This window comes from Xyrauchen texanus, chromosome 39 (genome assembly GCF_025860055.1).
Source record: "Xyrauchen texanus isolate HMW12.3.18 chromosome 39, RBS_HiC_50CHRs, whole genome shotgun sequence".
NCBI lineage: Eukaryota > Metazoa > Chordata > Actinopteri > Cypriniformes > Catostomidae > Xyrauchen > Xyrauchen texanus.
This window is the reverse complement of record NC_068314.1, coordinates 19,882,328-19,904,006: the sequence shown is the minus strand read 5'-3', so window position 1 is coordinate 19,904,006 and position 21,679 is coordinate 19,882,328. Positions and strand designations below refer to the sequence as shown.

Below are 21,679 nucleotides of genomic sequence, written 5' to 3'. Positions count from 1 at the left end.
GCATACGATCATTCACTGCTCTAAAACTATAATAATAGAAAACAGCAGCATGGTGCACATGAGCCGTGTCCGTTAAGATGAGCTACAGATCGGACTATTTCCGTGCATGGTGACGTCACTGCACATGCCCATGACCATATATAGCCTGAAGAGTACTGCCTGATTAAAAACCAAAAAGTTATTGTCTTTTAATGTATTATTATATTAAAATGTGATTATTACTTTCATCTCAATATTTAAACACATATTTGCACAACAAGTTTTAAATGTAATCACTGGAGGCATTTTCCTCACAGTGCCCTGGTCTGCGCAGATTGTGCGCAATTTAACTCGTTTAATGTTTCTTGGAAAAGGGTCCTGCAGAATTCAACGTACACATTTCAAACAGGAAACCACATCTGACTAGAAAAAAATTAAAATCTACTGGCTTTATTTACAGTTTCAGAATGCTATCAATGTTTAAATCCATCCCGACTCATATGGTAAGTATTGTGTTTTTTTTAAAGTAGCCAGAAATAAATGATAGTACGAGTCAGCACATTGACACACGTTGGCAGATGTTAACGCATTAGCGATGGACCAACAAATAGTGTAACTGCAATGCATTTGATTAATTCTGGCAGTCGAACAAAAGCTACTCAAAATGTTTGTATGTAGCGTTTACAAAGCGGCTTTAGTGATTAGGCTAAGTGCTAATCATTGTTAATGTCTTGATGTTTACGTCAAAATATTTCTTAAAGACGCATACAGTAAATATAGTCAAATTAAAATATGCAGTATTACATATTTACACACTATATTAAATGTATCATAATGCGTACTGTTCTATTTTTTCTTATTATTTTATGGTGTATTTTGTTTTATTAGAATGTCATCATCTACTATAACACAATTCTTTTTTGTCAAACGCAAAACACTAAATAAGTGAATATTTGATCAGAAGGATTACAGAAACATATATTCCATATATAATCATACATTTATTCTTATTATTTTGCAGGACTATAAAGGACAGAAACTTGCAGAACAAATTTTCCAAGGAATCATTCTAGTGTCAGCTGTAAGTAATCATGTTGCTAGACACCTTCAACTTCACAACCATCAAAGCATTATCTCACCTTTGACCTGTCCCATCTCTTTACCCTGCAGGTGATCGGATTCATCTATGGTTTAACTATTCAGCAGTTTGGGTGGACAGTTTACATAATGTTGGTCGGATTTACAGTATCCTGTCTGGTATGTCATAAGATCTGCTTAAAGTTGCAAAACAAAATAAATCCCTAATGTATGTGAGTATTCATGGCTGCATTCTCTCTTAGCTCACTCTGCCTCCCTGGCCGATGTACAGGAGAAATCCTCTGCATTGGCAGCCAGCCATACCTGAGACATCTGGAGAGAACCGTGACAAACCTCAAGAGAACCTAAAGAAGAAAAAGCACAAGTGATTCATAGCAGTATTTTAGTTTGGATTTGGTATAGCAAACCATTGCAGATATAAAGGAGAAACATACAAAACCTACATGAAAATTCTGTCATTGTTTGAAAATTTACAATACGTAATAAAGACGTCTAATTTGTGTTTGGTACGTTGCGTGCCACTTATTTGTTGGTTATTGTTGGTTGGTTGGTTGGTTCATTGATGCAAAAAAAAAAAAAGGACACCATTTCCTAAAAAATGTATTTATTATAAATCATTCCTTATTGATCCAATTTTGTATAAATTACAGTTTGTCCATAAAATAGAAAAAAAAAAAAATACAAACTATTTTCAACATCTGTTTTGTGATTATGTTCAAGTTTGCTATCTACATAGCACAGGTTCCCATTTTCAATTATCTACAGTAAAAGGTTTATGCTTGTGTGAATTTCAAAGGTGCATAATAACATTGCATATCTAGTGTTTGACTTCTATCACTATGTGTACAAAAGGGTAAAAAAGGTAACAGTAATTGCTTATAAGAGGCTTTAATTGAGAAGTGTTTTTTATGTAGTCTACTGTCCATCAGCAGAAATGACATTAATGTGTGACAGGATCCCTCTTTATCTGGCTCAATCTTTGAACGCAACTTCTTCAAAGAACTGTAGCTGTTGTACTTTCTCTGCATACAGCTTGTATTTCTCCTCTCCCATTTGCTGCTGCATTAAATGCTGAATTGAAAGACATAAAGAAAAAACATTTTACAATGTCATTCAATTAGTGTGCACTGAGTAGCAAATACATTTAAATTCAAAAGGCAGACTAGAAAAATATATGACATATGATCCCCTTTAAATAATAAAGTTCACAGTCCACAAAAAGAAAAAAAAAGTTGACATTATTTAATTTTACATTATTACAGTTTCATTCCAAAATCATGAGATAAATAGTGATTGTTTTATTCTATTGACAACCATAGTATAAAACAATATGAAATAAAAACAGGCATATAATTTCACGTGGATAAAATATATATTTTATTTGTAAGAAATAAGGGTTGTAATAAGTTTGAATTAAAAAATGTTCTCTTTGGGTTTAAACATCCTAAATTAATAGAAAAAGACACATTGTCAGTTTAATAAAAGGTAAATATTTTCAATATACATCTTTAATAATACATTTTGCTTTAGTACAATGATAATATACAAGCCAAATATTTAATTTTGCAAACAACATGTATAATCATATAATCATGTTTACTATTTTTATCACACAGGAGGTCATCAAATTTGGGAGTCTTTGGCATCAAAAGTTTGAAAACCCCTGCACTAATATATGTCCACCCACAAATGTTACATTTAACATGTAAAAGTTAGCTTGCCTCTATCTTGTCTTCATCTACTTCCTGCATGATGTCCAGGACTCTGTCCAATAGCTTCACGCCGAGTCCTTTCACTACATCTGTTCGCAAGTGCTCAATCACTCTCCTGATCTTTGCTGGACCTGTGCTATCATCTATAAAGAGAAACATTTCTTTTTGAACATTTCTAGCTAATGTAATCAAAATCCATACCACTTAATGTCACTTGATAAAATATTGCCTAAAGTCACATTTCATGTTTTAACTGTTAAACTTTCTTTGAACACTTTAAAGGGATAGTTCACCCAAAAATGAAAATTCTCTCACCATCATGCCATCCCATATGTGTATGACTTTCTTTCTTCAGCAGAACGCAAACAAAGATTTTTAGAAGAATATCTCAGCTCTATTGGTCCTTACAATGCAACTGAATGGTGATCAGACCTTTGTAGCTCCAAAAATCACAAAGAGGAAACTAAGTAATCTATATGATTCCAGTAGTTAAATCCATATCTTCAGAAGCAATATCATAGATGTTGGTGAGAAACAACAATACTTAAGTCCTTTATTAGTCTAAATCTGCATATTAACTTTCACTTTCAGAGTAAAAGTGAAAGTGGAGAGTTAGAGTAAAAAAGTATTTAAATATTGATCCGTTTTTCACCTACACCTATTATATCGCTTCTGAAGATATGGATTTAACCTCTGGAGTCTTAAGGATTACGTCTCTTTGTGATTTTGAGCTACACATGTCTGATCACCATTCATTTGCATTGTAAGGACCTACAGAGCTGATATATTCTTCTAAAAATCTTAATTTGTGTTCTGCTGAAGAAAGAAAGTCCTACAGATCTGGGAAGGCATGAGGGTGAGTAAATAATTAGAGAATTTTCATTTTTGGGTGAACTACCCTTTTAAAGTGTACTGGTAGATTTGTTTTGTGGAACGATGTTAGAGCAACAAACAAAAATTGAATTTCTCTGGTGAATTACCAACCTAATGGAAAGTCACTGATCTGTAAGTCTCCCCGCCCCTCTCTGGCCTTCCCATGAAGCATCAGAGTATCCCTGTACTTTCTGTTTAACCTGAACTCAGGCAGTGGAGTAGAGTGTCCTCTTGGCCCAACAGGTTCAAATGATACATCTCTGTTGTCCATGTGTAACGTCTGTGTCATCATTTGCACCAAGTCTTGCATCTCATTGGTCTCGCACTTTCTGTAAAAAATAAAACAAGGTCACTAGCACATACATTCATGCCACAATCAACATCTTAAAGCTGGATTTAGTGCTTGTATAGGGTGGATAATGGCTTGTTCATGCACTTATTAATCAAAATATCTCAGACGCTGTCGATACAGCTTAACTTGTATTGAACCTGAGAACATTCCTTTAAGAGAGGGCAGCAGGAAGGACCTTTAATTATGTGTTATTGGGGTCTATGAGGCGGAGGTCTTACAATTCTCGGTAGTCTCCTTCTGATCTCTCAGTGGAGCTGGTTGAGGAGCTACATTCATCTTCATCAGACTGTCTCCATGAGGACTTCCTCTCCTAATAGACACAGACATCCACATCAGTTCAGATAAGGTCCCTTTTGACCAAGTATTCAAGATCTTTCCTACTCATTTTGCATTTACTGTATATACATTTAGCTTTTTTGATGATGTGTGGCGATAGATGCATTTTCTTTAAGTGAAGATTTTGTCTGAAACAGTCTCTTACTATAATTATTTTGAAGGTCGGTCACGAGTCAGTGAGTAAGAATCAGACAAACCTTTTTTGTTTGCACAGTTGTGCTCACAGGACTTGGGCAGTCTAGTTGAACTGTCTGCTTACTGCCTAATGAGGGGACATCATAGGGCACACTTCTGACCACAGAGGCTGATTCAAAGAAAAACAAAGAACCTTAGTAGTAACTTACAATCAAACGGTACTTTCATCTGAATTCATGTATGCAGCACCTGTGTGCTTTGATCACAATGGATGGCTCAAGAGCCCTTATGTATTCTAATGGACATTTACAGAAACGTCTTGCTTTGATCCACCAAAACGCTTCTTAAGAGTGTTTTCACACTTGAGTGAGGACTGTGGACCATAAAGGTGGACTCAGATCTAGTAATATAAGTTAGTCTTATTATTATTACTACATTGAATATTATTAAACAATAGTATAATATTTTTGTTATAACTTCTTCAATTTGATGGCCAATTGAAAGGTGGTCCGGTTAAACATTCAAGCATTAATTTTTGCATAAAACGTTCATAGGAAGGCCTTTGAGAGTCTGCGTGTCATCGAGAATATTATGTTTCTGATTGTGTCATCTCCATAAAACTAGAATAAGCAGCTCATCCCTTCTTTTCGTGTTATTATTACCTTGGTATGGTAACATGTACTGGCCAATATTTTAAATTTAAAGGTATACTCAGTAATTCAAGGTTGCTGCAGAGATTTTAAAATCAAATTTATGACTTTAAGACCTTTTTCAAGACCGGAACAAATAAAACTCATACGGTATGCCCATACCAAAATAAACCCACACAATCTCAAAAATAAATCCTGTATCACAGACTCTTACTTTACAGGCACGGGCACACATTCAACATGGCCTTTACATGCATATCAGTAAAACAGGGTAGGATATATGCCAATTAAAAATACTCGAGACATGATTTCCACATATACAGTATATCACATTAAAATTTGATTTATGTACCATAATATAAATAAATACAAATTAGAGGTTGACCATTATAGGATTTGCTGATCCTATAATGCGTTAGAAGAAAGGCCATTAATCTGTCAATAATTTTTACATTGGTAGCCTTATATTAAATGTTCTTAGACTTTGCTTCCTTTGATAGGACAAAAAATATTTGATTCATTGTGTGAAAATTGTAACTTTAAAAGCTGAAATACACTGGGGACTCTTATTTTGAAATGTTTGCACTTCACTGCTTCCAGCTGCTCATTCAAACAGATGGCCTAATGATTGCCAACTGCTCTGCAACAGCAGGAAGTGCTCACATTGCCGCATTTTCACACCGAAGGATGCAGCGCATGCATTAAATTAAATCGTATTCTTTTGAAATTTGAAATTCCATTAGGTCATATCACGATTCCTGTCTTTCCGCCCCCAAATTTAAGACCTCTATAAATGATAATTAACATATTTAAGACTTTTATGACCTTACATTTTGGAAAACTGAACTTAAGACTTAAAGGATCCGCTGGAACCCTGTAATCTTTCCTGCAATAAAAAAGTTTTACTAAAAGAAATGTATAGTCATTTTGAAACACATACATAAAATCGCGAGCGCACACATGAGATGAAGACTCCTGTCATATCATTAACCTTAGAAAAGGTTACCTCTCAATGTTGTATTCTACATTGAGAGGGACCCTTCATGGGGGTTGCCATGTTAGGATCACAAGGCCAGCCAAATACTACTCGCTTAATTACAGTAACCGTGCTGTTATTGGATATTTACACTCATGGATTAAATTAATCATGGCTGACTGTGAATAGTGAATTTCTAGAATGGCATCGATAAATAACTATTCAAAACTCTTGATTTTGAATGATGCTGCATTCAAGCCACTAAGTGTCACTGCAAGTCCAAGACAACATAAATGAAAAAATACTGAGTGCATCTGACAGGGTTTGTGTCTTGTTATACGTGAAGTGCATCACAGATTTAAAGGTGATGAGTATAATTTGTTAAAATACTTTCCCCTATTTAAGTTTAATTTACTGAGACCATGCAAGTAATCCATTACTAAGTGATTTCCCCCCAAAATGTGAACACTGGGGCGCTATCAAAACATTGCTCTGTTTGTTTCAGCTTTACCCACATCATTGGCTCAAACAATGGCATAATTTTGGAGCTCAACTAAGTTTGTACGGCCAATGGTAGATGGGGTAAGTGTTTGTAAAAAATTTGAAAAGTCATAATTTTCTTAATTCTGTTTGGTGATGCTAGTGGTGCAGAAATGAAACAATTTAGTTAAAAGCGCACCATAGACCACATCCCGAGATGTTTGTAATTTGGCTTGCTTTAAAGGGGCATGAGTCCATGTGGAGCACTCACATTTAAGCCAGAATTCTCGCAAACCACTTAGTTCGTTTTAGTCCCTGATACACACCAAGAGTGAAAACACCATAAAAACATTCCAAGCACAATTTAACAGCACTCAAAGAAATCCCAAACCTTGTTGTTTTGAGGTCTCCTGCAATTGCTTTAGTCTCCTCCTCTCCCTGGCTGATAGTGGACGATACTGTAAGTAAATCAATATCTGTCAGCAACAATATGCATCATGTCAAACTCAAAGAAGAAGATTTTACTGACAAAAAGCTGCAAAGACACCGATTAGATGTAATATGACACTACGAGATATATCAGATTAAGCACTTGTATACATATTTATTTGTAGGCTACATTGTCTACAGTGGTCTAATATTTTCTACACAGCCTCACCTGTTCCTCTGCAGGGTTCTTGGTAGAGGGTGAGAGGCAGGAGGACTTGTTTTCCTCCGAGTTACTCTTGTCTTTTTGCCCACTGATCGCTGATAGGACATCTTCAGGAAGAGGCGGCAAAGGTCTGGGCACTGCTTTGACCTGAAGAATGAAATCAGGAAGAATTTAATTAATTGTAGTTCATGTTTATTCTTTGCCAGGCATTTATGTGTCATAGCGGCCCCCAAAAGTATCTGGAAACTTATTAAAACAACCTCTAAATCACAAACACAATCATTCCAAGCAAACATTCCACAAAAATATGTTTGTAGGGTGATAAAACAATAAATATACTGTTCAAAATGAAGACAAAAAATGTATGTGGAACATGTCATATACGCATGTTTATTTTGATGAACTACACCTGTGGTTACCTACTAGGAGACCTCTGTGAACTTAGTGAATTGATATCATGCGTCCACTAAAAATCCCCTTGAGACCAGTTGGTTAAAAGTAATTTCAGAAGAGAAAGCTTAAAAAATGATTTTTTTGGCATCATTTGTTTGTAGATAGTCTACCACCTGGTTAGATATTTTGTTTTCTAATGCAATGATGTTCATAGATTTTCAGAGAGACTTGAAGGGATAGTTCACACAAAAATGAAAATGTACTCACCCTCATGCCATCCCAGATGTGGGTGAGTTTCTTTTTTCAGCAGAACATAAATATATTTAGTAAAACACCTCAGCTCTGAAGATCCTTACATTGGAAGTGAATGGTGATCACATTTATAGCCCCAAAAATCACATAAAGGAAACATAAAAGTAATCCATAAGGCTCCAGTGTTTAAATACATATCTTCAGAAGCAATATCATAGATGTGGGTGAGAAACAGATAAATATTTAAGTAATTTTTTTTTCCTATAAATCTCCATGATAACTTTCACTTTTAGATGTGAAAGTGAAACTAAACAGATGTAAAACTGAAAGTGGAGATTTAGAGTAAAAAAGGGCTTAAATTTGTATCTGTTTCTCACCCACACCTATTATATCGCTTCTGAAGATTTTGATTTAAACTGGAGTCTTATGGATTACTTGTGTTTCCTTTATGTGAATTTTGGAGCCACAAAAGTCTGATTACCATTCACTTGCATTGCATGGATCTACAGAGCCGAGGTATTCTTCTAAAAATCACATCTGGGATGGCATGAGAGTAAATGATGATTGGCAATAAAGCTGATTCTGATTCTGATGATGAGATCATTTATATTAAAAATTTAAAAAAAATTTAAACATCGATAGTTCAAAAATGCTACATTTCTTATACAAATTCCAGGGGAACAAATTTCAGTGTCCATACAACTCACTCTATCCTGGTCATTGAGCAACTTGTCCTTCTTCTGCTGATGTGACATTGACGGTTCAGAGGAAGAAGGCTGAAGAGATGCTCTGCATTGATCTGCAGAGGAATCTAATTTGGGTTCCTCCTAAATGTCATTACAAAAAAAATATTCAAATGGGTTTAAATCATATTTAAAAGGAATAATAAAAAAGCACTTGGATGAAAAACAAAACAATAAAAACTCCACTATTTTACCATCAAAATAGCAGGAACAGGCTTAAGAAGATTCTCTGTGGAGTGTAGACTTTCCTGCAAATGGACAAACATAAAATATATTGACTTTAAAGACCAGCAAAGGAAGGAAAATTTTTTATAAATTTAGAATTATTTAAGGCTAAAGATTTAATGATACATTTTAGCATCAAAATTCAAATAACCACAGTAACATACCTCAATCTCCTCCATTGAACTTCCAGCAGGAACTTCCTTTCGAATGCTTTGATTAACATCAACAGCTGCTGAAGATCTTTGTGTCACCGTCTTTGTCTCAGCATCATGATGTAGTTCAAAGGGCTTGTGAGGAACATCCTCCATCACTGCCTCCTGCAGTAGTTTCATAGTGTTGTCCTTGAGGTCCATGCTACCATCAGGAGTCTTGGGTACGTCTGCAGTAATGGATGCATCTGAGCTTTGTGATATCCATCTATTCGCTGTCGTCTTATCCTCTTTCTTGCCGACACCCAACACGTGTTTTGGTGGGTGTGTATGAGGAGCACGGGGGTTTTCGTTCTCCTGTCTTTCTCTCCTCTTGCTCACAGAAGGTGGTTTGTTATTGTGATGGCTGTTGGGTTTTGGATGAGTTGGTTTAGCCTTTTTCTGCTTCTGTATCTGGTCTTGGGGTTGGACTTCAATGTCTATGTTGCTTATGGTTGCTATAGAGTGACCTGTTGAGTCAAGGATGTCTTGACTGGGATGTTTGGGGGGCAAGTGTGAGTTATGAGATGTGATGTACATGGCACCATTACAGGCTTTTTGTTGATCGAAGTGGCTGTCTTCAACCTGTGAAGTATGTTGTGTAAAACAAAACAGACAAACAAGTGATGTTTTCTATGCCACAAATGGACACACACAGGGGTGTAGAAACCATTATAACTTTTAGAAATGACACAATTTATTCCAATACACATTTTGGGAGATTTTAGAAGTACCAAATCTTCCAGCCACGTAAAAAGACCAATTTAACACCAAGTAAAGTACTGTGAAAAAGTATTCGCATGATTATTCCTGATTTATTCTATTTTTATGTAGTTTTCATACTAAATTGTTTTAGTTCTTCAAACGAGATATAACCTGAAGAAACTAACTAAAGTTTATATATATATATATATATATATCTTTAATGCATCCTTTATTAAAGTTCAAATATAAGGAAGCAGGCCATCTAAATAAGTACAAACTCCAAAACTGGTATTTCTGTGTGGTGAAGACAATCGGTGAAACGCAGCTTTATTAAGAAAAGAGAGTTTTTGTTTTTGTGAGTTAAAGATGGTTCGAAGTTAAAGAAAAAGATGAGAGAGGTAGTCTTCGCCTATTAAACACAGCAGCAAAATAAATGTCTGATTTGATGTTGTTTTGGCTTGTTTTCCCATATAAATATCTAAAACTCCTTTACAACAATGTACATTTACTTTAGGAGCTATACTGCAGAATATTTCTTTTTTATCTGGGAATGTTGAACGTAATATTAAATATGTTTATATTTTTAAATATCTAAAAATCCTTAAAACAAAACACATTTACCTAAGAAGCAACAAATACGATATTTAGACTTGCTTTCAGAGTATATATCGTGAATATATGTGTATTCTGACTTTACTGCACTGGCAGAAGTATGAGCAAGTGAAGAAATACACTTTTAGATTTTTTTTCGAGTAAATATATCTTGTTTTATGGACTTTAGACATTTTTAAATGGAAAACAAGACATTGTTTTGATAACAATAGTATATTTTTGCAGTGAATGTTATTATATTGAATTAAACTTTAACGTATTTTTTCCCCTTTATTTCAGTGAGTCATTTTGTGGTATTTTTAAAAGATGATTTTGTCCTCTTTATTGTTAGTAAGCATGTTTAATACAACCTTTTAAGTCACTCAATGCAAAAGCTGAATAGGCGTTTAAAAGCTAATGATTAATCTTCCCAATAATTGGCTGAATAGTAAAATAATTGTTCTAATAATCTTAGTCGATTACTAAAATAATCGTTAGTTGCAGGTCAAATCATCACAATCTTCACTAACAGAAACACATGAACAACAGAAGAGAGTAAAATTAGTCTTTGACAAAAATATATATTTTTATATTAATAGTTGTGGCACTAATGTTTTACTATGGTGATGTGTGCATTTTGTTTTCCCCTGTAAAAAAAAACTTTCTCCAATCCCAGCTCAATATACAGAGACACAACACTAAGTATGATATCTGAAGGCAGATTTCCCACATAAAAGACATTGACATTCGACCAGCCTAACAAAGCAACATTGGTTCAACCAATAGCGTGAGTTTGGGGCGGAACTGTTAACTGACTAGTGGTTGAAAGAGGAGGGGGGAGTGCTTGGGAAACCTGTTTGAAAACCATCCTTATTTTTGTAATTCCATTTGGTGATGCTAGATGCGCAGACATGGTATAGATTCGCTCTATATTTACAGACAGATTGTGGAGTGGTGGTGGCGTTGTGGGCTAAAGCACTGAACTGGTAATCAGAAGGTTGTCGGTTTGATCCCCACAACCACCACCATTGTGTCCTTGAGAAAGGCAATTAACTCCAGGTTGCTACAGGGGGATTGTCCCTGTAGTAAGTGCACTGCAAGTCGCTTTGGATAAATGTGTCTGCTAAATGCGTAAATGTAAATGTAGATAGTAGATAGTAAATGTAGATAGAGAATTTGCATTGTGTAGCTGTTAAAACAACTAAAGTTCTTGCGTTACTGTGCCCATCATAGGCCTACAGAAGACTTGAAATATGAGGCACGAGTCACATGGACTACTTTTATGAAACTTTTCGTTCCTTTTTTGTGCTTTACATTGATGCACTATCCACTGCCAGTGTATTGAAATCACAGGCCGAGATTCATAAAAATATCTACTTTTGTGTTCTGCATAAGAAAGTCATATGTGTTTGTAACAACATGAGGGTACACTGTGACAGAAGTTTCATTTTTGGGTGAACCATTCCTGGGAAGAGAGGCTGATGAGATTTATAATTAGGGCTGTAGATTTAACACCTTCATTCAGTGCGATTAATTATATAAAAAATAATAATAAATAAATAAATGTATGCAATTAACCATGCCCCCTGGTCGTAATAAGGAATTTTCCTACTATTGGAGCAATTCAAGGTTGAAGTACCACCTTCATGTTTTTACGTGGCTCAGTCAGAATAGGGCATTAGGCGCATCAGCAGCTGTACGGGCAACAAACGCAATCGTGCATTGCGTTCTTGCATTCAAAAGCAGCTGAATAGAGCCTAACTCTGAATTTAAGGGTCTTGAAATGTGATTTTCTAAGTTTCATACTACAATGAAATTAACACAGCATCCTAAACATGCCGTTTATGACGTGACAAAACAAAACTGAGACACTCTAAAAGCATCTATCTGATGCATGTGTGCATTGACGCGTCCTTAGAGAAGCCCTTATAACAAGTATTCCTCAGACAGATTAATTAATTTAATTGCAAAACGGATTGCTGTGGACTGATAGGCCTATGTTCAATGATTTGGAAATAAACAATATAGCTAATTTTTGTATTGCCTGATCAATGCTTTACTTGTCTGACACAATAATGTAATGTATATGAACTAATTTGAACTATTTTAATCATTATATTGCATTACTTTATTTGGGGGGCTTTTGCAACAAATATTGATGTTGTTGATGCATTTAATTAATTAATTGGCATATCATGTCATTCATTTTATTAAAGTTTTTAATCGATTGACAGCCCACCACCACAACCACTTTGGATCAGTCATAAGCTCCTGGACACACAGACCTCAGAAAGATCCCTCCCCCTCCCTTTTTTCCACCTTTTTTCCTCGGCTGCTTGACTCGGAGATGGGACAGTGTGGCTGAACTTCACAATTTGGTTTGGTTGATGCATCCGAGCCTGCGTTGTTCGGTTTGCTGTTCACTGCATTCTTTCGTGATTTGGCAGTTTTCCTGTCAGATAGCACAAAGGATCTTTGTGAACTTCTCAAATCTTTTTGTTTCTACAGCAAATGCAGCATTTTATTGGAATGATAAAAGACATACACATTCAGTTGTATTTCCAGCAACAATATTACTGCACAATGCACATACTCTTTTGTGGCTTCCAGAAACAAGGAGATCTGCTTCTTGATGTATGGCTGTCGCAGGATGTGCTTGACATCTGGCCTGTCCTCTGGTTTCTTACATAGCATCCGCTTGATCAGCTCTCCCAACTGTGGGTCGTACTTACTAGGCATCTGGGGCAACTGGACAAAACAACCAATAGCTTAAAATATGAATTCCATTAAAATTGCACTATTTAATAAAACAAATAACTAAAATACAAATAATATTTTAGTTTTAATGTAGATAATATCAGAATGCATGAAATGAGTACTGACATGAAGTCTCTTTAGACCTGATGCATGCATATTTACAGTTAATGAAACAGATAACAAATATGTTGCAATACCTTCCCTCCTACAATACGACACACAAGTGAGTTCATGTCCTTTGCATTGAAGGCATGTTTTAGTGTTGCCATCTCGTACACACAACATCCTAATGCCCACACGTCTGACTGCAAACACACACGTGCAACTAAAATTAACAAACATAAATAATGACAACAATCATTGATTGATCATTTCCAACACAAAATCTCGGTGAATCTTAGGAAAAGAAGCCCAGGTCCCGATTGAAATCACTCACTCACTCACTCACTCACTCACTCACTCACTCACTCACTCACTCACTCACTCACTCACACACTCACTCACACACTCACTCACTCACACACTCACACACTCACACACTCACTCACACACTCACTCACACACTCACACACTCACTCACACACTCACTCACACACTCACTCACACACTCACTCACTCACTCACACACTCTTTTTTTTTTTTGCCCCTGCATTTAAGTAATAACAATGAGACTTTTTTGCATTACTGTAATCAGAATTGAGGAGGAAAATGTGCCTAAATGGCATAAAAATAGTGTCACAATGCAAATTTTAACTATCCTAATAATAAGCTTAATTTACTTTAAGTACAATATAATTTCAATTTTGGGGGTAAAATATAACCCAGACATGTTTTAGAGAGGTTTCATGAGTTGTGTCCACACAGTACCTTGTAGTTGTATGGTTTGTTGGAGAAGAGCTCTGGACTCATGTAATAAGGTGTGCCGATCAGAGTACTGGCCATATCATTCTGACTCTCCAAAACCCGTGCAATGCCCAGATCACCCACTTTGATTATGTTTGTCTTCGTCAAGAAGATATTCTGTGTTTTTAGGTCTCGATGAAGGATGTGCTTCTCATGTAAATACTACAGATCACAAGAACAATATAGTATTTTATATGGCTTTAGTACTCTGAGTAAATTACAGACTTTTCTTATTTTATCGAATGGATGGATAGATGTAAGTTAATTTATGGATGTATGGATGGAAGTTAATTTATGTATGTATGTATGTATGTATGTAAGTTAATTTATGGATGGATGGATGGAGGGAGGGATGATAGATGGAAGTTAATTTATGAATGCAAGTATGTATACAGGGATGGGTGGATGGATGGATGATTCTTACCTGAAGAGCCATGGCGATTTGGACAAACCACTCCACCACCTGTCTCTCTGCCAGCAGTTCTCCCTTCTGCTGTTTGAGTCTGTGGTATAGATCTCCCCCCTCACAAAAACCCATCACTATATAGAGCTGACAGTCTTCACCTTCCCATGATTCCCGGTATGTGACGATATTGGGATGCTTGAGCTGTGAGAGGAGCTGGGCTTCCTGTTCTGCGGCTCTCCGTTCACGACTGGAGGATGTTCTCAGATTCAGCTTCTTGATCACATACTGTCAAAACAATACAAGATATCATACAATGACTCATAAACAAAGGATAGACATAAATTCAAAATTCCACATTTTAAGAAAACACTAAAGAGTTACACGCGGTCTACACTGGGCGAGTCGACACCAATGTTCTAAACAGTTTGTGTAGTAGTGCACTAAAGGACAACCGTTTATTGTAGCCATGACAGACGCACCACAATGGATGCTCCAAGTGTAGACAGCATCATTGATTATAATCGGGTTCTATTACTTTTGACGCAACACGCCACTCGCGTCCGGTGTAGACATGGTGTAGAGGTTTAATGCACTGTATGCCCAGCCATTCGAAGAAGGGTAGAACAATATCAAAGCATGCTAAGCATGCTAATACATGCCCAAAAGTGAATCTCATGGATTAGTAGAAAATGTAAACGGTAACAATGTACAATAATTTAATGATTCTATTAATTAGTGGCAGTTGACAAATAACATCAATTTAAGATCTAACATTTTAAAATACAAATATTCCACGAGGACTCTTAATAAAAAGAGAGTTCATTAAAAGTGCATGTTTTACACAAACAGAATAATGTTGTTTAAAATAGTTTTCGATTAGGTAATGTACATCACACTGCAGGCCATTGCTGTCAATGCTTGAGATATCAACTATTTTTGAACATAAATGATTAATACTAATAACAACATTAACAAACATTAGCCTTCTCCATATAGGCTACTGCTTAGCAGATCATTTGTCCATGTACATTTAAATAGTAATACATTTTGTGAAACATTTGATATTTCCATATACTGAATATTCATATTTGAATGCACATGAACTTCTGATCTGTTACGCATTAAACAGGCTCATATTTGGTCAAATAGCTAAGCTTTGTATTATTTTAAAGTGATCATCTATAAGGACTATATGCATCACACAATAATTAAAAACCTCCAGGCTCTACACAGGCAGCATATAAATACACACATTTTGTATCAGTCAACTGTAAAATCAAAAACACATTTCTTATTAACTCACAAGCATGTAACACACTAAGAATGAGTTCAGCCTGGCTCTTGGTTAAATATATAAACGAGTGTTACTGATCAACAGCAGGTCTACACAAGCTGTGCAGTAAACTCTACTCAAGTGTGAACAAACACAGACGCATGCATCACTCTACCTGTTTACGGTCTGATTTGTGTCTGGCCAGGTTCACCTCCCCATAGCTCCCCTTCCCCACAACTCTCAGAAAAACGTAACTTTCCATGATCCTCCTTACAGAAATCGAAATCCTCTCTGCATCACATTGCAAGTGATTTTCAGTCCGTCTGCAGAGCTTAAACTACGAGCAAGCGCGCTTCCTCAACACACAGACTGTGATTTGTCTGTTTCAAACTTGTTTAGGTGACAAGCAGGATGGTAAAAACAGCAGAGCATAGCTTCAGCGTCACCAGGCAACTGACCTATTAATGTGTGTTCAATTTGAACACAGCGGCCTCTATGGGCTCGGCGACATATGTAACGCTACAATAATAAAACCCCAAACTCTTGAAAATTGGGCGAATAACAAACTGCATTTTTGCGCACTTGAAGGGTCGTTCTTGCTGTCTTCAAAGTACCCACTTTAAGGGCTTTGCCTTTCTGAATAGGGCATAGGGATATACTCACTTTCGACTGAAATTTAACCATGATGTGACAAACATTAAACAGGGAACTTCTTATTACAAAGAAAACCATGGTCGTATACCATAGTATTTCTAAAGTATAGATTTATAGTTTTATATTACCTCCTCTTGTCCACATTTGCATTTGAATGCCCAAAACAATGATTAAACAAGTTTAGTGCATTAAACAAATTCTGCATTCAGAATTTGTATTACCAGATGTCAGCCCTGATGTTCTACTTGGAGCTGTTCATGTCCACGTACGTCAGAAGTTATTCATTTCTACAACATCACTCACAACGCCAAAACGGCTTTGTTGTAATAACAACAAAATGTGTAGCATTACATTAATTCACCTTTATTATGTTGATGTAAAATCTTTGAGAACAAAGAAAACGCTTCTGCCAGGCTTCCTAAGCAACCAATTGGCCCGTTTGCTATGAGGTAGTCTCATGAGGTAACCTCTTCATGGTCGCTATAATGTGGTCCTCGCTCTCGGTGGGGCGCGTGGTGAGTTTTGCATGGATGCCGCGGAGAATAGCGTGAATCTCCACATGCGCTAGGTCTCCATGGTAATGCGCTCAACAAGCCACCTGATAAAATGCACGGATTGGGGAGAAAAAGAACAAAGGAAACGCTTCAGGTAACAATAGCTTAAAAAAATGGCATATGAAACAGAAATACTCCATACTGAGTTTACTACCTTAACTGTTGAGGCCGCTGCCATGTTTACACGATGTAACGACTATAAAGTAAGAGCTTTCATAGAATTCCAAGTACTTTGAAGACGAGAACACTTTTTTTGCAAGTCAGAATCGTGTAATAACAGCAATTCCGACTTGACGTGAACGCACCATGACATTAAGCAAGTAGAATTCGGCTGGTTATGAGATCCTAAAATGGCACCCCCCGATGAGCGGACCCACTCCATGCAGAATAAAACAGCTATTTTAATGACGAAGTACACCTTTAATTAAAGTATGTAGCCTAATGTGTGTACAGGATGAGTAGGCCACTTTTGAGCTTATTTAGGTTATACAGTACTTTCACCAGCAGGTGCCATAATGTCTATTCATGTGTCAACAAGATGGGATACAGGGTGACCAGTGAAACGTTTCTGAATATTCTGATACCTGAAAAGTTTCTTTTGATAAGACATAGCCTACACATAATATCAGTTTGTTTAAAAAGGACAGCCCCTGCCATTCAGCTCAAACAACTGTGGAGTCACATATTTTAATACCCTATGAAGAGACTCACAAATTCACTATACACAATTTCACATCTTTAAAAAGTGTCCTAAAGTAAAAAAAAGTTGTAATTAATAAATAAAAACGATGGATGGCTATTTTCTAAATGATTGTGTGTTCGCATATGGGCACATGTAGCCTATATATGGAGTATATCAAAACACACTTTTACTTCAATGTGCAAATAGGGAGAATGAAGAATGTATCATATTTATCGCAGAATCAAATGCCTCTTACACAAAATTATTCTGATCATCCTGAGCTCTGTGGAATAAGGACGTTAGATGACTGCTATAAAATACAAATTTATGAATACCAACTTATTCGTAACCCCACCCCCATCACCTGAGAGTCAGCGGTCTCTTAGATCTGATTGGCGGAGAGCTTTAGAGGCGCAGTGACGTAAGAAGGGAGCTGATACTGGTTCAAGCATATGAACCAGATCTCAGCGGCGGAGGCTACTACGATCGTCCAGCGTTCAAATTACACAGACGGCACACGAGACGCGCCTCTGCACCTCTACGATACACAGGTATGAACATCCACCGCATATTAACTTTCACTTTATTTAAAACGGAAATGTGGAGGACAGGCGTGCGTGGTCGATTTATTGCTGCTGTTCGCTTCGCTGGTAATGAAGCGATTATAACCTTGCAATAGCCTATAATGCTGTTATTATACATTTATGTCAAATTATCTGTGATTGCAACCTAACTTTTTGTTTATAAATTCTGAGTATGCACTTTGCAAATGTATCCTACTCCTTTAGATTAAGAGATTACAGTCTGTTTTAATGTGCATTAGTGCTGGTTGTCTGTATTATTCGTGGCAATCCCAGTTGATTTAATGACGGGCTATGAAGAACATCTGCGCGTGCTGTTCGGAGGAGTCTTTTTTTGTGCGCGCTGTAGGTGTAGTGCGCGAGGGAAATCTCGTGTCAGTCAAGAGGGTGGATGTGGTTTACCACAAAACATTCTGTAAAGGGTTAGGAAACACTGAAACTTTGACAGCTGAGGGGTTGATACAATCTTGAAAGGGTGAGATTTGAAACGAGAGTTTTTGTTTTGTTTTGTTTTTATTTGTTGATAAAAGATTAATGATATAGAACTTTCAGAACTCAAAACTTCCTCCCCAGTAAAAGATCAGTTTATTAAAACTAAACTGCAAAAACGGTTAAAAATACAAACTTCTGCAACTTTGCTAAATAAATATAACTTAATAGCAAATACATGAACACATACTGTAACTACCCACATTTGTTCAGAAATTTGGCTGGCTTAGTCATGGTGAGGTAATAAGGAGAAAGGTGGATAGAAACTATTATTCCTAAACACCAGAAGGACTAATGATAAGAGTAAAATAGGGAAAACTGGCCAAACTGAAAATTGCTGTCCTGGCTGTGTGTAGCACCTGCCACTATGCATATCCTTCTGAAGAATCCCAACATTAGAAAGGAGTACCTGAGGTTAATTCTAAACGAAATCCCTATCGTTTCAGTGTGATTTTATTAATTTGAGTGACACATTTATGTATGACATGTTTTGAGAAACTGTCACAAGGTTATCACTGTTTTAATGAAGGATGTAGCAGTTCTAGTTTGTTTTGGACTCGAGAGAAAACCTGCAGCTTGCAGGAAGTGCCAACATACTAGAGAAAGCTTTGAGGGAGCGTTTGACTAATAGCAAGTGTAAGATTCGTTTTTAGGGTGTACACCAAATTGTTTTTTCCGAAAGCGCAGCTGGAATCCTCATTGTTTAACGGATGCTTACATCTGAGTGCATTGCTGCACAAGTTAAAACTGTTGTGTTTGCCCTCCATTTCCTTGTGATTCAAGCAGCATCCCCATTAAAATCAATTGATGGTGTTCTCAGACGCAACATTAGTGTATAGGCGTGTACCAAAGCTCTGTATCTCATTTCACATGCGAAGGAAGTGTTTTCATAGACATCTTAAAGGCACAGAAGCAGAAAAAAGCCCTTTTAATTTTAAGGGTCAGAGAGAAAATATTGTTGTTCTCTTACGAGAGGTTCTCTCGTATTGCGTAAGCTAGCTTACGCTACGGGAAAGATTCATCTTTTCTGAGATATTGAAGCCAAAAAATTATCCTTAATTTTTGTATCCATTGTCAACGCAGTGCGGCAGCTGCAGACCTTGAGCGGGCTAGCTAGCGAGCTCATAGGTTGCTCTGTGGCAACTGCTGCAGCCTATAGACGAGCTTGGGCGAACTCGCATCCAATAAGAAGCGTCCGCGCGCTCACTGCATCAAAGCCCGCCAAAATGGGCGTGACTAGAGTGCATATAAGCGTAGTTCGTAGGCTGGAACCCTGATTTTCATCTCTTCAGCGAAGCTCTTCGCATCGCTGACCTGGAAGCCGCGTCGCCGTTCGAGGGGCATCTAGCAAGCGTGGACAGCGCTAGAAGAAGCCGGCCATCTCAGCCACCTTCAGCCATCCTGCGAGCTACGCCATCCGACGATGTATCCTTTTATTCAGCAAGCTAGTTCTCACGAACTATTCACAAAAGAGTACGAGCGTCTTTTTCAAGATGCCCCGCTCCCGCCCCCCCCGGGACGCGCAGTTGCCGCCGAGCGGCCGCACTGCTGCCATCTCGGATGACGAGGCGGAGGATAAGGGCCGCTGTTCCATCATGGCTTCGGACAGCGAGGAGTGGACAGGCTCCCAAGCCTCCTCCTCGGCCCAGGAATCCAGCAGGACCCGCGCCGGAGTCGAAGGGGAGTTAACACGCCTCCTCACACAGGCCGTCGACCGCCTCGGGCTCGAGTGGTCACCGCCCCCTGAGCAGGCACCCAACAGACTCGACGGCTGCTTTCTTCAAAGCCATCGCCGCTCTACACCCGCGGCCCAGGCCGCTCCCTTCCTGCCGGAATTACATACGGAGCTTGCAAAGTCGTGGAACGCTCCTTTTTCAGCCAGGACCCGTTCCCACGTCTCCACCTCTCTTGCGTCGGTGGACGGCGCCACTGAGAGAGGCTACTCCTCCATCTCCCCGGTCGAGGACTCGGTAGCAGCACACCTTTGTCCGCCCTCCGCGAGATGGCGTTCCAAGCCTGTGCTCCTGTCTAAGGCCTGCAGAGCGACTTCCACCTATGTTGGCCGCGCCTATTCCGCAGCCGGCCAAGCCGCATCTGCTCTGCACTCAATGGCCGTTTTACAGATCCTACAAGCAGACCTTCTTCGGGAGTGGGATGAGAAAGGCAGGCACCCAGAGGCTGTTACTGATCTACTGGCGCAACAGACCTCGCCCTTCGGCTACCAAAGCTGCAGCCCAAGCTCTAGGGAAGTGCATGGCCTCGCTGACTGTGACCGAGAGACACTTATGGCTAACACTAGCCGACATGGGAGAAGCAGAGCGCTCCACGTTCCTCAACGCACCGCTCTCTCCGACCGGTCTCTTCGGCTCCGCGGTGAGTGGCATTGTTGACCGCTTCTCAGAAGTCCAGAAAGCCACCCAAGCCATGAACCTCTTCCTGCCGCGTCGCGCTAGCTCCTCTGCAGGCCGCTCACGTGATCAGCCTCCTGCACGAGCCTCTTCACAGCGCCCAGTTCAACAAACTCAGACTTCTCAGCGTCGACAGGGCGGCCGCCCTCGATCGCGCTCCGACAGCCGCCGCAGACCGCCGCCCCCCCGCGGGCCTCGATTTAAGGTAACGCTGAAACCAGAGCAACCGAAGTCTTCCTAACTTTGTTGAACAAACGACGGCTCAGTCCCGCCGCGGCCGGACCACCGTCAATGAAGGCGCCCACAAATGCGTGCGTGCGCCCATTCTCTGCCCGCTCTGTCACACGACCAGCCCTATGTGTAGAAAATGTGCCCACAATCCAGTGTTCACTTCTGCACACAAGCACTGCATGTCTCGTGTCCCCACCAGAGCACGCTCACATAAAGCGGTTACGAACCGCTCGAGCGCTAGAGTCAATAAATGCGCCCACAAATGCGTCGTGCGCCCATTCTCTGCCCGCTCTGTTACACGGCCAGCAACCATTCCTCTGTGTGTAAGTCCCGTGCCCTTGACTATGCTTGCGCATCACGTAACAGATGTGACTCTTTCCCCATTCATTCCAATCGGGAAG

General features: G+C 38.6%; 3 protein-coding genes across 3 annotated transcripts in view; 2 read left to right on the top strand and 1 right to left on the bottom strand.

The window, feature by feature from the left end:
• The first annotated feature begins 345 nt into the window (after positions 1-345).
• Positions 346-1,464, top strand: spcs1 (signal peptidase complex subunit 1). The gene is made up of 4 exons (XM_052110973.1): positions 346-482; positions 1,001-1,060; positions 1,150-1,236; positions 1,320-1,464. The coding sequence occupies exons 1-4, from the start codon at positions 447-449 to the stop codon at positions 1,443-1,445; spliced, it is 309 nt and encodes a 102-aa protein (XP_051966933.1). The 5' UTR covers positions 346-446; the 3' UTR covers positions 1,446-1,464.
• A 541-nt stretch (positions 1,465-2,005) lies between these two features.
• Positions 2,006-16,113, bottom strand: LOC127632399 (serine/threonine-protein kinase Nek4-like). The gene is made up of 16 exons (XM_052110969.1): positions 15,855-16,113; positions 14,425-14,691; positions 13,965-14,162; positions 13,295-13,402; positions 12,934-13,088; positions 12,660-12,792; positions 9,021-9,629; positions 8,826-8,879; positions 8,596-8,715; positions 7,250-7,390; positions 6,983-7,049; positions 4,548-4,654; positions 4,233-4,324; positions 3,774-3,991; positions 2,799-2,932; positions 2,006-2,148 (listed from the first exon to the last, which is right to left on the bottom strand). Exons 1-16 carry the CDS (start codon positions 15,939-15,941, stop codon positions 2,050-2,052), a joined length of 2,589 nt encoding a protein of 862 aa, XP_051966929.1. The 5' UTR covers positions 15,942-16,113; the 3' UTR covers positions 2,006-2,049.
• A 1,877-nt stretch (positions 16,114-17,990) lies between these two features.
• LOC127632853 (calcium/calmodulin-dependent protein kinase type 1-like) overlaps positions 17,991-21,679 on the top strand; it is a 76,150-nt gene continuing 72,461 nt past the window's right edge. The window contains exon 1 of the mRNA XM_052111662.1: positions 17,991-18,120. The gene's annotated coding sequence lies outside the window, so the exon portion shown is untranslated. The remainder of the gene's footprint in view (positions 18,121-21,679) is intronic.